The sequence below is a fragment of the Mus musculus genome, chromosome 11 (assembly GCF_000001635.26).
Source record: "Mus musculus strain C57BL/6J chromosome 11, GRCm38.p6 C57BL/6J".
Classification (NCBI taxonomy): domain Eukaryota; kingdom Metazoa; phylum Chordata; class Mammalia; order Rodentia; family Muridae; genus Mus; species Mus musculus.
Window position 1 is genome coordinate 99,339,578 of NC_000077.6, and position 15,485 is coordinate 99,355,062.

At 45.1% G+C, this 15,485-nt stretch overlaps 1 protein-coding gene across 1 annotated transcript; it reads right to left on the reverse strand.

Moving 5' to 3' along the window:
- Window positions 1-5,987: 5,987 nt before the first annotated feature.
- On the reverse strand, window positions 5,988-11,541 carry Krt27 (keratin 27). Its single transcript, NM_010666.2, has 8 exons — window positions 11,083-11,541; window positions 10,347-10,429; window positions 9,860-10,016; window positions 9,344-9,505; window positions 9,134-9,259; window positions 7,174-7,391; window positions 6,908-6,957; window positions 5,988-6,296 (listed from the first exon to the last, which is right to left on the reverse strand). The coding sequence occupies exons 1-8, from the start codon at window positions 11,494-11,496 to the stop codon at window positions 6,160-6,162; spliced, it is 1,347 nt and encodes a 448-aa protein (NP_034796.1). The 5' UTR covers window positions 11,497-11,541; the 3' UTR covers window positions 5,988-6,159.
- Window positions 11,542-15,485: the final 3,944 nt, after the last annotated feature.

The following is a 15,485-nucleotide window of genomic DNA, read 5'->3' on the forward strand; positions in this document are numbered from 1 at the left end:
TATGTGGAGCAGAGGGCGGTTTCCATCATGACCTAGGAAACCCAGAATCTGGTACCTAGGAGACTGGTTGCCATGGGGAAGCAGGTGCTTTCTTCTTTTCCACGAAGCCCTCGGGAAATCAGCCCGTCTCTTTGTGCTTCACTTCCCTGGGAACAAATGCATATAATCACATCCCACAGTGTCCGTCGAAGGCTTCAATGAGCAGCTCCAATAATGAACGGCTATCAGACAGTCTGAAGAGCACAGACACTTATAAGTGTTAATTATTTGTATTATTATAATAAGGTGGACACGTCAGAGAGGGGCAGGTTGTACCCATCACCTATGATGGGTACAAATTGATTGGTCGGCTGGTTACAGGTTTAGTTTTGAAGCGTGAATTCTTTCCTGGATGAAGCTTTTTAATGTTGTAGATGTTGAAGTTTGAGGAATATCAGATGTTTGTTGCTACAAGACAAGAGCTATCCAGTGGACTAGAATGTATGAGCTAAAAAAAAAGCACAAATATTTAAAAACAATTAATATAGAATTGTAATTAGGACCACAGCATCATACTATAAGATTTATAAATTAGATCCAGAGAATTATTAATCATTTTGCTGTGACCTGGCCAAATTTTTATTCTTTTGCCAATGTTTCCCATGAATGAAACAACCGTGACAGTGGGTTGGCAGAGGAATAGTTTATAAGACTTGACTTTTTTTTTTTTTTAAAGGTAAGAGTTCTAACGAGACTGCAAAGTATTATTAACACAATCTGTCTATCTCCAGGTAGCTTATAAATACTAATTAACTTATCTTTTGTGCACTAAGTTAAGCACATATTATTAGAACCATTTTGCAGATGAGCTGGCTATGGAAATAACATGGGCATGGAGATCGTCGACTTCTCTATCACGGCAGCACGGATGATGTGTAAGCCCTGGAAACACGGTCGGTGTTTACGACTAGGACAAGTCTCCTCCCTTCTCTTCTTCACAGATTTCCTGCACACTGAGACTTTTTAAAGTTTAATTTATTTTGTGAGTATGTGTGAATGTCTTGTCTGCATGAATGTCTGTGTACCACTTGCATGCATGGTCAAGGTCAGGAGAGGATGTTGGGTCCCTTGGAACTGGAGTTACAGATGGTTGTGAGCTGCCATGTGGGTGCTGGGAATTGAGGCCAGGTCCTCTGCAAGAGTCGCCAGTGCTCAAAATGGCTGCACTATCTCTCCATCTCTCTAAAGTAAAACTTTAAAAGGATAACTTTGCTTTATTTATACTTTTATTTATGTTTTTAATATATAGTTTTATTTGTATTTCTGCTTTTCTGGAAGCTTGAGATGACTCGAATGGATTCCCCCGGTCATTTCTATCAATGTCTTTGTTTCTTCAGATCATGTAGTCACAGCTGGAAAGCAGGATTCACACCAGCAGCTGGTGTATCAGCCATCATTTCTTGAGAATCCACTAGGTGCCAAAGTGCATTCTATGCACGTCGCTGGTATTCAAAGACATTAAACTGAATTGAACTTGAACTTCTATGCTGTTTCGACCTCTCATTTCAGGATGAGGTTTTACATGTCTGTCTTACCCTAAGGATCTTACCATGCATAAATGTATTGTTTAGTTTCAAATATTCCATTGGTTACAATGCAAATTCTAGGGGCTGGTGAGATGCCTGAGCAGATAAAGGCACTTGATGCCAAGCCTGAGGATATGAGTTCAATTCCAGATGGTGGAAGGAGAGGACTTACATCAGCAAGTTCAGCAAGTTGTCCTCTGATTTTCACACATATGCCATGGTATATTGTGTCCCTACACCCATATCCACCCTCACTCCAAATGAATAGAAAATAATTTAAAACTTTAAAGATGCATAATTTTTAAATTTCTGTTGGCTCTTCTAGAAGAGCATTTTTATTAAAAAACATTTTATGTTTGTATGTATGTATAAATTTAGTGTGTGTGTTTATGTGTGTGCATGTGAGCATGCATTCGAGTGCTGCAATAGGCATGTGGAGATCACAGGATAACTTTTGGGTGTCAGTTTTCTCCTTCTGCCATGTAGACCCTGGGGATCCAACTCAGGCTATCAGACTTGACTGCAAGCGCCTTTACCTACTGAGCCTCCTTGCCTGCCCAGGAAAATGCTCTTCTTGAACATGAGTGGTTTGCTTTGGGACAAGATTTCTTCTGAGAATCAGATTGTGTTGTGTAAGCCCCTTCCCAAATGGCTTCTCTGGTCTGGGAAAGAGAAGACAATTAGGGCTAGCAACCCCTTTTCCACTAGGAGGGGGAGCCAAGGAGCTCTTGGTCTCACCGGCATGGTGTGAGGTCGTGGCTAAGCACGGGCGGTGAGTCAGACTGCCTGGATTCCAGCACCTCCGGTTATTAGTTGTGTGACTCTGGGAAAATGAATCCACTGCTCTCTGACTCAGTTTCCTTACTCATGAACCGGTGATGACCACAGTATCCACCCTATCGGGCTGTTGTGGGGACCAAGAGCTTAGCCTAGTGCTTAGCACACAGCAGGTGCCGATGATCTGTTATCACTGACTCTTCCTTAGAAGTTACAGTTTAAAAGCCACAAGTACACCCAGTACGCTCACCTATTCTCTCTACTTGGTTCCAGTAGAAAGAGTCTGTTCCCTTCATTTGGGTGACTTGGTGATCAGACATCCCAGCCATTGAGGAAATCTGAGCTAACTCTTTAGTCATTAAAAAAATAAAAGCTGTAAAGAATTTTTTAGGAATGGTTTTAACTCACAATGGAATTCAGTGGAAGGTACAGAGACTTCCCATATACTGTTGCAAATCTCTCCCAGTTTATCAACAGCCTCTCCTGGCCCGCAGCAATAGTCCTCTCTGGAGTAGAGCATTTGTTCCGAAGGTACCGAGACACTTCATACTCACCGTGGTTCACGTCGGAGTTCACTTTCGGTGAGCCCTGTTGGTTGGACAATTACACACAGACCCATGCCCGCCCTCATGGTAGCATAGAGAGTACATTTAGTTGTCCCATGAACCCCTTTGCCCCACCCCCACATTTATCCTCTCCTCTCAGTCATTGGCAACCACTGACCCGTGTGTACGTACCATTTCCATGGTTTTGTGATTTTCAGGAGGTCAGAGGGCTGGACTCCTACATGACACAGCCTTTCCGATTCAGCTTCTTTCACTTAGTATTTCACTTACACATTGAAGTGTCCTCTCTGTCTTTTCCAGGCTTGATAGCCCCGGTTAACGTCCCCATCGTCTGGATCTGCTGTCATTTATTTTTTTACCCACCCACTGAAGGGCATTTGGTTTGCTCCTGAACTTTGTCAATCAGTGAATACATTCACTGTACACATCTTTGTACCATTTTTTTTAAAAGAAAAGATTATATATAGGTAGGTGTGAGTACATGCCACATGTATGCTGACGCTCCCAGAGGCTAGAAGAGGATGTAGGATCTCGTGAGTTACAGATGCTTTGTACGTGTGCTGGGAACGAGAGACTCCAGTCCTCTGGAAGAGCAGCGAGTGCTCTTCACCTGGGAGCCAACTCTCCAGCTCCCCCTGCACAGGTTTTTGTGCAGAGATGATTTCACCCAAAGTTGGGTGGAGAAGTGGGGATCCAGTGGTTTCCAGAAATTGCTGGATCGGATGATCAGAGTGTGTTTAGCTTTGTAAGAACCTGCTGAACTCTTTTCCATAGTGGCTAAGTATTGCTGACTATGAAACTATGTGGAGAGAGATTTTTTTTCCTTCTGGCTTGACATAAAATCCTGTTACTCAGAAAGTTAAGCATTTTAAAGGTCACCCAGGTATTTCATTTTATCTTATTTGTAATTTTAAAGCTAGGTCTCATGGAGTCCAGGATGGCTTCTCTATGTAGCTGAAACTGTCCTTGAGCTTCTGGCCGTCCTCCATCCACCTCCCAGAGTGTGGGTACAGGTGTGTGCAACCACACGGGGTCTATGTGATGCTGGGATGGAAATGAGAGCTTTGGGCCTGCTTGTGAAGCACTCTACAAAGCAAGTGACACCCACAGTCTCTATCTTCAATTAATTAATGCATTTTAATTTTCATTTATCTTGAGAAGTTCATGCAGGTAGATAATGAAATATAGTCATATTTTCCCTTTCCAATTATTCCTATATTCCCCCCCGCCCACATGGTGGTTTGAATGAGAAATATTCCTTATAGTCTTGGGCATTTGAACATTTGGTCCCCAGTCGATGGCAGTGGTTTGGGGGGGGGGTTTAAGAAGCACAGTTTTGCTGGAGGAAGCATGTCTCTGGGGGTGGGATTTGAGAGCCCAAAGCGCTCTCTCTCTCTCTCTCTCTCTCTCTCTCTCTGTTTTGTGTTTGGTTCAGGATGTCAGTTCTAAGGATTCTGCTCCAGGAGCTGGAGAGAGGGCTCAGTGGTCAAGAGCATTGACTGCTTTTCCAGAGGTCCTGAGTTCAACTCCCAGCAACTCCATGGTGTCTCACAACCATCTGTTATGGGATCCAATGCTCTCTTTGGGTGTGTCTGGAGACAGCGACAGTGTACTTATATACATAAAGTAAATAATTCTTAAAAAAAAGAAAAAAAGATAAAAACAAAAAAACAACCCACCATTTTCAAAACTAGGATCCCACTCCAGCCTCTGTGCCTGCCTGCTAGCTTTGCCTTGGCATTATGATAGACGCTAACTAACCATCTAAGCCAAAAAAAAAAGTCTTTCTTTTGTAAGCTGCCTTAGTCATGGTAAAATTCACTGTACAAGAAAAGTAACTCTTATACCCACAATACAACTCTCTCCCAATTTCATGATTTTTCTTTCATTACCCTCTAAGTCCGGTTGGTGCTGTCCATACGTGCGTGGGTGTTGGGACCATCCACGAGAGCCCGGAAACGTACCAAAGGCCATATCCTCAATGAAGAATTACTCTCCCTTTCCCAATAACTATCCACTGCTGGTAGCTCCTTGGTAAGTGGGGGGGGGGGCTTGGTGAATCACTCTGCTGGGATATGGCTGACTTGATCCTGTGTAGGTAGCCATGACACACAGCTGTGAGTTCACGAAGGCAGTAGCCATGTCAAGTCTAGAAGACAGCATTTCACAGGGCTCCTCCCCATCCCTCGGCTCTCCCCATCTTTCCTCTTCCTCTTCCACCTTCACTCCTCTCTCAGCCATCAGTTGCCTCTAGCTTGCTCCTTAGCTGGGGATGAGACTCCATGGCTCCCTTCACCATCAGTGCTGGAGAATTAATTGGCTTAATACTGCATTGGTCTTATTCACTGAGTTCCTGAGCATAAGAGCCCTGTCCTGTGCAGCAACCACAGTCCTCTGCTATCTCTGGCTTTTACAATCTTTCACCCCCCCCACCATGCAACCCCTCTCTCTCTTCTCTTAAAAGAACCCACTTTTCCTTTATGTTTAGGATGCTTCTGACTTTTTAATTTCTTATTTTGATTTCCATGAGTCTGTTATACTCAAGATCTGTTTTTTAAAAAATGATTATCCATCTATTTGTATTTTATGTGTATGTTTTGCCAGCATGCGTGTGTACAGTGTACATATAGTGCACTACACACATACATACATGTATGAGTGCAGTGCCCAAAGAGGCCTGGAAGAGGATATCGGGTCCCCTAGAATGATAGGAATTTGAGAGATGGATGCTGGGAACTGGACCAGGGGAGCTGATTCTGAGCCATCTCTCAGGTCCAGGAACCGGTTTTTAATTTTAATTAGTTGTTTTATTCTCAGTGCCCAGCCCTCAACCTATGTATGCCCAGCATGCGTGGAAGGGTGGAAGACAAAATTTTATAGACATGTGACAAACCCCTGTGTATTCAACCAGTAGCCGTGTCAACTGAGTCATGAACTCACATGTGACTACAACCACTATGTATTCAGCCAGTTCCGAACTTGCAAAGAGCAGTAGATTAAACGCAGAAAATTAAGGGTAGAATTGAGCTTCATTGGGAGGGTGTACTTAAGATTCAGTGATGACCAGAACCAGGGAGAATAACTTGCAACAGGAAGACGTTTATTGAAGCATCACCAGAGAGAAAGTCAAAGAATGTCACTAATCTATTAGGAGCTCATCTCGGCTCACTGGAGAGAAGCAGAAACATAACGTAGGAAAAGCATTTAGATTTGGTATTTGAAACTAGAGCCGTCTGCTTTAGAGGCGGAGTTCAAGAAGGGATCCTCTGCTCGGTCTTGTTGACTTTGGTGGATTTCTCTTCCAGGGTGTGAACTCTGGAGGAGAGAACCTTGCCACGGGGGTCTAACTCTTCCACGACAGTTTTAACGATGGCAGTTTTAGGCGAATCTAAAAACGACGCAAACAAACCATTAAAATTGTGCTAAATTCACAGGTGGAGATGAACTCATTTGAAAAATAGATAATCTGCCTTTAATCCCAGCACTCGGGAGGCAGAGGCAGGTGGATTTCTGAGTTCAAGGCCAGCCTGGTCTACAGAGTGAGTTCCAGGACAGCCAGGGCTACAGAGTGAAACCCTGTCTCAAAAAACCAAACAACAACATATACAATAAAAAAGACAGAAAGCAAGGCTTCGGAGATGACTCAGTCTGTAAAGTGATTCCTTTGTAATGATGAGGACCTGAGTGCCAACTCCGGAAACCACATAAAACAAGTCACCCGTCATTCTAGAGCTGCGAAGGTGGAGACAGGGGGATGCCTGGGAGTCAGTGGCTAGCCAGTGTCACCTACTTGGCAAGCTTTAGGCTAGTCAGAGACCCTCGCTCAAACAAAAAAGGGGAGTACTGTGGCTGAGTAATGCTACTTTAGGTTTCCCTCTGGTCTCCATAGACAGGTGCAGCTGCACACAGGCACACACAGGGGAGAGAGGAAGAAGAGGAGGAAAGAAGAGGAAGGAGGAGAGGAAGAAACCATGAACGCCTCATAGAGCTTTCACTTACCTTTTGTCTGATTTCCGGGTCTTCCTTGGCCTTTTGCCTTAACACAAGAGCTGTAAAAAAAAAAAAAAAAAAAAAAAAAAAAAAAAGAATTTGCATTAATTATGCTAAAGCCATAAAACAGCACCAGCTTACAGGAGTTCATTGACTGCTGAAGTAACACTGGGGAGAGAGGTTCCATTCACACGTGATCTGGACCACAGAGACTTGGCTCAGCCTCAGGTGATGTTTAGGAATCTTAAGGAGTGTCCAACAGGAAGAGTGCCTACCCCTCGTCTCCATCTATGAGGCGGCAGTAGGTCTCGATCTCCTTCTCCAGGTGGGCCTTGACATTCAGCAGCTGCTCATATTCCAGCTTCTGGCCCTCCGTCTCCGTCCTCACTTGGTGCAGCTGCTCCTCCAGGGCGCTGATCTGAGCCTGGATCTGAGCCAGCTGCGTGCAGTAGTTGCCCTCGGTCTCCGTCAGGGAGCACTCCAGAGAGTGTTTCTGTGGTTTGAGAAGATGGTATTGTAGAAATCGTTACTGTACTGATTCAGAATAAGCCAAGCCCCTTAGAAGAGAGTTATCCTTATACAAGGCAATCGGTCACATTCGGGGCTGTGGGGATGGCTGTTGGTAAAGGGCTTGCCATGTGAGCATGCGGACTCGAGAGCAGCCCCCAACACCTACATTAAAAAGTTAGGTCTGCGTGCTTGTCATGCCAGTGTTGGGGAAAGGAACACAGAGTTTCTGTGGCTTGAGGATCAACCAATGTAGCCTAACATGGAAGCCTCATGTCCCACTTGAGAGACTCTGTCTCAAAAACCATGGTGGACAGTTCCAAAGAACAGCACCCAAGGCTGACCTCTGGATTACACACACATGTGCACTGTACACACTGCACATATACATGGACACACTGCACATATAATCAGACAATCATATCTACCTGAAAGATTCCACCTGTTCTATATTCATGGCAGACACCATACCAGTCCTTGTCAGTCTTAAAATGTTAGAAAAAAATGCAACTGTTTCTCTCTCAGGTGCAGTGGAAAGATCCCTACCATACACACCAATAGATGCTGTGCTTGTGGGGTGTGGCAGTTTCCAATTTTCTCCTTAAAGTCCCCCTACACTCTGCTCCCTCCTTGTGAATCACATGAAGTCTTTGTCTCCTGCTGATCTATAGCCAGTTGTATAAACATTGTATATGTACGTATATAGCATGATGCAAAGACAAACACTGCCCTTTTAAACTTTAAACTGTCTAATTGCTTGGCTTGTAAAGTCAAATGAGTCTATACAGAACAAGAGGGAACACCTGTTATAATTTTACTTGAAATGAGGATGTCATTTTTTTTTTCTTCTTGAGGCAGGGTCTCTCTACATAGCCCTGGCTATCCTGGAACTCACTATGCAGACCAGGCTGGCCTCGAACTCACAGAGATCCACCTACCTCTGCTTCCTAAGTGCTGCAATTAAATGTATGCACCACTATGCCTGCCTAGATGGCAATACCTTCCTAACCCACTTGAAGCCAAATTTTCATATAATTTTACATACATTCACATATAGCACGGACGGGCATTCTGTGGGTAAACACTGCTGCAGGTTTCCTAGTCCCAGGCAGAAAGGTATAGACTTAGGTTTGGCAAGTTGGATAGGAAGTCTCATACTTTTTTCCTTAATGGTGCAACTCTGGGAAGCACCTCTCCTCTTTGAACCTGATTCTTCTTTTGGAGATAATAATGTGAGCTGTGAAGTCTGCCTGTCTGTGCCCGGGGGCAGTGGGTATTGTGGACTAACCTGTAGGGGCACTGGCTGGGCAAACCCTTAATGAAAAAGGTGTTATTATTGTCATTAGGCTTTAGACTTAACCTTCACACCTCTACTTTGCTTCTTATTTATCCACTTAAAAGGAACTTAAGTGCTCTTAATTAACTGACTGACGGGAAGACTGGGTGGGGAATCCAGGGATGATATTTGTGCTGTGCAGAGATGGATGTGTTGATCTTTCGACTTGGGAGAGAAGGCTCAAGGCAAAATAAACTTTCTTCTTGAACACATCTAAATAATTGTAGTTGCTGGTTTCCAGGACTTGCTAACATCTTGGTGTAATTTTCAAGCAGAGGTGAGTAGAGTAATCAGTGGATAAAAATCCCAAGTAAATAACTCGACGAGGATGAAAATTCTTTCGAGTTTTTCCCCAACCTCCAAAGCAAACCTACCTCGTCCTTCCTACTTACCATGGCTAAGAGGGACTGTAGCTCTATCTCCAGGGTTTGGAGAGTCCGTTTCATCTCTGTAAGTTCGTTCCTGGCTGAGGTGGTGGCTCCAGCATCGTCTGAAATCTGCTGCTGCAGGGAGGCGCTCTGCAAAGGCAGGAGCTGGTGTCAGGGTGTGGGCAGCGGCATCCACACCTGGTGCAGGGCGTGTGCCAGCGAGCCTGGCTTTACCTTCTCTTGGAACCAGGCCTCGGCGTCCCTACGGTTCTGCTCAGCCAGGGCCTCGTACTCGGCTCTCATGTTGTTCAGCAGGACGGTGAGGTCCACGCCCGGGGCTGCGTTCATCTCCACGTTCACGTTGCCTCCAGCGGCGCACTGCAGAGCCTGCATTTCCTGAAACAGATTTGTTCAACATTAGGTTCTGACTGTTTGTAAGGAAGCCAAGTGGACAGGATCTATAAGGCTCAAAGCTTTTTGCGAGGTCTGTTTCTTTTTGTTTTGAGGCAGATTTATTCTGGAGCCCAGGCTGCCTTCCCCCCACCCCATCCCGGGATCTGGGATTGTAGCTGTGAGCTACTACCCTGGGCTTGTTTGTTTCATTTGAGAGGGAATAATAGAAATATTTCAAAGGGGTAAGGGGAAATTAAAACGGTCTTGATGTTAAGATACACTATTTATCAAAACGTAATTAGGGTTCGATTCCCAGAAGGAGGCAGGCTGTGAAGACCGGGAAGGTTGGGTGCCTACCTCCTCGTGGTTCTTCTTGAGGTATGCCAGCTCCTCACTGAGTGTTTCCAGCTGGACCTCAAGGTCGGTTCTGCACAGGGTCAGCTCATCCAGGACCCTCCGCAAGCCATTGATGTCAGCATCGACGCTCTGGTGGAGTGCCAGTTCATTCTCATACCTTAGGGATGAGTTTGAAAGATTCATTCTCTCCTGCCAGATTTGAGTCACCCCACTTTTCAGGTTACCCCAAAGACTACCCATGAAGGAATAGACACACTTCTATGAGGCAAGATAATGGGAATATTCAAAGTTCTCTTCCCTATAACCTTGACATTCATTTGAATAAGCCCTGAGTTTTCTAAGTAAATTAGGTTACGATGTAGGTCTCCTCAATATGGATTTGGTTTAAAGTGGACAAACGGGCCAAAGCAGAGCAGAGAAGAACCCCCAGTGGCCCAAGGAAAAAAGGAAGGGAGCTTTTGGTGTGTTTTAATTTGGCTCAACTCACTTCATTCTGAAGTCATCCGCCGTCAGTCTTGCGTTGTCATTTTGCAGGATGATGTTGGCGTTGTGTGCAGTTGCAGAGATGATCTGATGAGTGGACAGGTAGGTAAGAGTGAGGATATAGGAAAATATTCAAATTTCCCCGCAATTAAGTTATACATGAGATCACACTGATACTTCTCGAACCTTGGGGCTGATGATGAGCGTTTTGAAAATGGGGACTTGAAGTCTAGTCGGTTTTAATTTTTAATTCCTACTTTATCATTTAAAAAAAATTCCCTTTTAAGTTTATAAATATCTAGTTGGTGGCATTGGGCAGGTCTTGATATTTCTGTGTTACTAAAAACATACAGGCTTGCCTGATACCCAATGATGGGTGGGCCATGCTCAAAGGTTATAACTGTAATGTGAATTATTATTATTGTTTTAAAAAATTCACTTTTCCACGTGTATCAGTGTCTCTCCTGCATGTATATTTGTGCACTATGTGTGTGCCTGGTGCCCCCAGAAGCTGGGAGAAGGCTTTGGATACCATGAAACTGGAGTTACAGATGGTTGTTAACCATCATGTAGATGGTGGGAATTAAACACCCAGCCGGCGTTCTTAACTGTTGAGCCGCCTCTCCAGCCCAGAAATGATTTTGCATATTGATAATGATGTCCTTGAAGCTGAGTTCCATGTCCTGCTGTGACTATGTTTCTGGGTCAATATGTTCCCTATCAGTCATTGGACGTCTTACCTGGGTCCTGAGGTCATCAATGATGGGGAAGTATCTACTGTAGTCATGATCGAGACCGCGGCACGACCCAGGTCCAAATTTTTCATACCAGTCCTTGATCTTCTGCTCCAGGTCAGCATTGGCCTCCTCCAGTGCTTGCACGTTCTCCAGGTAGGAGGCCAGGCGGTCATTAAGGTTCTGCATGGTGACCTTCTCATTGCCGGAGAGGAGGCCGTGCTCATTCGCTGTGAAGGCCCCACAAGAAGCACCGCCCATACCGAGCCCCCCTGCCAATGAACTGCCCCCAAAGGCGCAGGAGAAGCCGCTTCCGATGCCCGGCACTCCGCATGCGTTTCCAGCCCCCAAGGCTGCTCCCGCGCTGGAGAGCCTCACAGAGCCCAGCCGTCTGGATGCGGAAGAAAAGCGAACGGACATGGTGATCACTCTGCAGTGCTGCCCCAACGGTGAATGTCCCTGGCTGAAGACTGCTTTATATATGCGTCATTAGGGTGTCTCTAGATGGACTCTGTCTCGCCTAGCAAAATGGTGTTTGCCAGCTCATTGAGAATTATCCCTAAGTGGGTGACATTTTCCCCTAATGAATGTCTTTACGCTGCTGCGTCCACTTCCGTAGGTGGATAGTTACCTTGATGTTTGTTATCTCTGGGAGGGAGCAGGGTGGAGTGTTATCAAGGTTATTATAGGGATGCCTTTCAGTTTAGTGTGAGCAACCCTTCCTGCCTTCTAGGCCTCAGCAGTATAAAATTCCTTAAAGAATTAAGAAGAAGTGTAATAGATAACAGTTCTTTTTCCTTTGACCAATAGCATCTGTATTTCTCTGGCAAGCCAAAAAAACGTCACCAGCAGTGTTTTCTATCAGACACGTTGAAAATAATTTCAAGACCATGAGCCTTAGATTACAGAGGAAAGAAGCAGAGTTTTAAATGAAAAAAAAATCAATCAATCAATCAATCAAACAAACAAACAAACAAAAACAGGTTCTTTTTTGGAAACAGAAAGTTTTCTCTTGATCTTTATCCTTCTTGAATTTCCATTTATTTTACATAGGCTTTTGCCTGAGCTGTGTTGCTAGGCAGGGCATCCAGGGGGATTGGTTAGCCTTTGTGACTCTCAGTTTCTTTAGCTATAAATGAAGGATCTAGGTTATGGCCAGGGGACAAGTAGGTTTATAGTATTTCCATAGATCTTCTTTTTCTTAGACTACTTCTGCCCTTGCTTCCTCTACTTCTTACCTCTTACTTCTTCCTAAACTGGTTATATTATCTTAGAGATTTTGGGTTTACTGCCCCTCCTTTCCCTCTCCTCTCTCCTTCCCTCCTCTTCTCTTCCCTTCTTCCATTTGACAGGGTCTCACTATCTTGCCCAGGCTGGCCTCAATCTTGTGGTCCTTCTGCCTCCGGCTCTGGAGTGCCAGGATTGTAGGTATGGTCCCCAGCGCCTGCTCAACCACTGTTTTTTGTGCTTATTCTCCTTCATCCCCTTGGTGCCACTAGCTCTTGGTGACCTCAGTCAGCCCTCATGAGTTTCAGACAGCTGCCCTCTGAGAATCCCTCCACATCTCTGGCTGTGCCCTTTTCTGTTCTATTCATGCCTTGCCCATTGCTCTAGATGCTCACAGTGCTCTGCTTGCCCGGTAAGACTGTCTTCCCCTGATAGAGCCGTCAACTTGCAGGCTTACCATCGTATTTCATGAGATCTCCCCCTCCCATCTTTCGCCTCTGTTCATGTTCTTTGCATTGGCTTCTTTTTTGTTTTTAAAAATTTAAAATGCAAGATCTTGCATTTTCCGGGGACTATGGACATCACTTTCGGTTGAGAAGATTTGAAACAAAGAAGCTAAGAATATAAAATTTCATAACCTAGTAGGTAAGCTTGCAGAAAAGGAAGCCAGAAAATTTGAATCAAGAAACAATATCCAGAGGCTGAAGAGGTGCCTCGGCAGTTAACAGCACTTGCTGCTCTTCCAGAGGACCAGAGTTCAAATTCCAGCACTCACACTGCAGCTCACAACAACCTGTAACTCCAGCTGCAGAGGGTCCAACGCTCTCTTCTGGCCTCCATGGTCACTTATAATCACATGCACACATACACATATGCATAATTCAAAATGAGATAAATCCATTAAAAAAGGAAGCCAAAGAAAAAATTCCAAACAAACTACTTCTAATTATTAACTTTACAAGTAACAAAACATTGCATACTCAAAAGATGGCTAAAGGATATCAAAACAGAATAGCAAACACAAGAAAAGCGTTGAATTTATAAAAATGTGTCTAAGGAGCTGGATGGTGGTGGTGCATGCCTTTCATCCCAGCACTTGGGAGGCAGAGGCAGGTAGATTTCTGAGTTCGAGGCCAGCTTGGTCTACAAAGTGAGTTCCAGGACAGCCAGGGCTATACAGAGAAACCCTGTCTTGAAAAAAACAAAAACAAAACAACAAAAATGTGTCTGAGGATTTGTGGGGGGGGGGGGGATATCATTCTCCCATTGCTTCTCCAGCTTAGTTTTTGGGCCAGAGTCTTTTACTGAACCCGGGGACCACTGTTTTGGATCCCCTGGCTGCCAGCAAGCTGCAAGAATCCATCTGTCTCCATCTTCTCAGTGTTGGAGTGACAGGCATGTGCTGCTGTCCTGGGGTGACAGGCATGCAGTGCTGTACTCTGCTACTACAGGGAGGGGCCTGCAGTCACAGCACTTAGAAGGTGAAGGCTAGGTGACTGGAAATTCAAGGTCATTCTTAGCTACTTGGGATCTGGAGGCAATAAGAGCAAACAAAAAGATGATCAATTTCCCAAATTTTCCAAAATAAAACTTTAGTAGTGGGCTGACAAACAAACTTTAAAAAGAAAAAAGAAAGCACTTTAAGAATGTAAGCTGATTCCCTAAACTGTTGCCTGTCTTCTAGCTGGGCTGACTTGTCTGGCCTCAGTGGGAGAGGATGCACCTAGCCCCACAGAGACTTGATGTGCCAGGGTTGGAGGGGGGGAGACCCAGGAGGGTCCCCACCTGATCAGAGAAGGGGAGCAGGGAATGGGGGAAGGATTGGGGAGGGGGTGACTGGGAGGAGGACAGTGAGTGGGACATAAAGTAACTAAGTATTAAAAAAATGTAGTCTGACTATAGTGGTGTGCTCCTCTTAGAAAGCTGAGGTAAGAGAATCATAGGTTCAAGCTGAGGGCAACCTGTCTCAATTAATAAACAAATACATGCATGCATGCATACATACATATGCACATGCATACATAAATAAAGGATAGCCTTGATTTAATAGTGATAAGGGGGTGCTCTGAAAGTGGAAGTTTTTAGTTGAGATGGGTCTCTCTCTCTCTCTCTCTCTCTCTCTCTCTCTCTCTCTCTCTCTCTCTCTGTCTGTCTTTGAGACAGGTTCTCTCTGTGCAGCCTGGCTGGCCTAGAACTTTGATGCAGACCAGGCTCAGACTCATGAAGATCCACCGACCTCTGCCTCCTGAATGTTGGGATAAAATGTGTGTCCACCACGCCTGGACTGATAAAATGATTTTGTTGCTAAGGACGCTATAGGAAAGATGAGCGTACTCAGGAAACCAGGTTAATACTCCTGTGGTCTGAAAAAGCCCAATCCAACGAACTAACTTAGAATTTAAGGTAGTAGCACTGGGGAGCTAGAGCAGGCGGTAAAGCACTAATGTGCCTGAGTTTGAGCCCCAGCACCCAGAAGAAGAAGCCAGGTGTGGCAGCATGTGCTTGTAATCTCAGGGATGGGGAGGCAGAGACAGATGGATCCCTGGGGCTTGCTGGCCAGACAGCCTAGCCTTGGGTGAGTCCTAGGCCAGAGAGAGACTATTCATCAAAAATATATGAATAGCAGGCCAGTGGTGGCTCACACCTTTAATCCCAGCACTCGAGGCGCAGAGGCAGAGGCAGAGGCAGAGGCAGAGGCAGAGGCAGAGGCAGAGGCAGAGGCAGAGGCAGAGGCAGAGGCAGAGGCAGAGGCAGAGGCAGAGGCAGAGGCAGAGGCAGAGGCAGAGGCAGAGGCAGAGGCAGGTAGATCTTTAGGTTTGAGGCCAGCCTGGTCTACAGAGTGAGTTGTAGGACAGCCAGGGCTGCACAGAGAAACGCTGACTTGAAATAAAAATATGGAGCTGGAGAGACGGCTCAGAGGTTAAGAACACTGACTGCTCTTCCAGAGGTCCTGAATTCAAATCCCAGCAACCACATGGTGGCTTACAACCATCTGTAATGAGTTGGGATGCCCTCTTCTGGTGTGTCTGAAGACAGCTACAGTGTACTTACATATAATAAATAAGTAAATCTTTAAAAACAATGAAGAGTGTTCATAAAGAACACAAAAACACATCTGTTTACCTGTCCATGTATGCATACAGACAAAACAAAGTGATATTCTGTAATACTCAAGAGAAACC

Coding starts and splice junctions, on each gene's coding strand:
- Krt27 (NM_010666.2), bottom strand. CDS start 11,496: ATGTCCGTTCGCTTTTCTTCCGCATCCAGACGGCTGGGCTCTGTGAGG. Junction 10,430..11,082: donor TTGATGACCTCAGGACCCAG/GTAAGACGTCCA, acceptor TCCACTCATCAG/ATCATCTCTGCAACTGCACA. Junction 9,506..9,859: donor TCAAGAAGAACCACGAGGAG/GTAGGCACCCAA, acceptor AATCTGTTTCAG/GAAATGCAGGCTCTGCAGTG.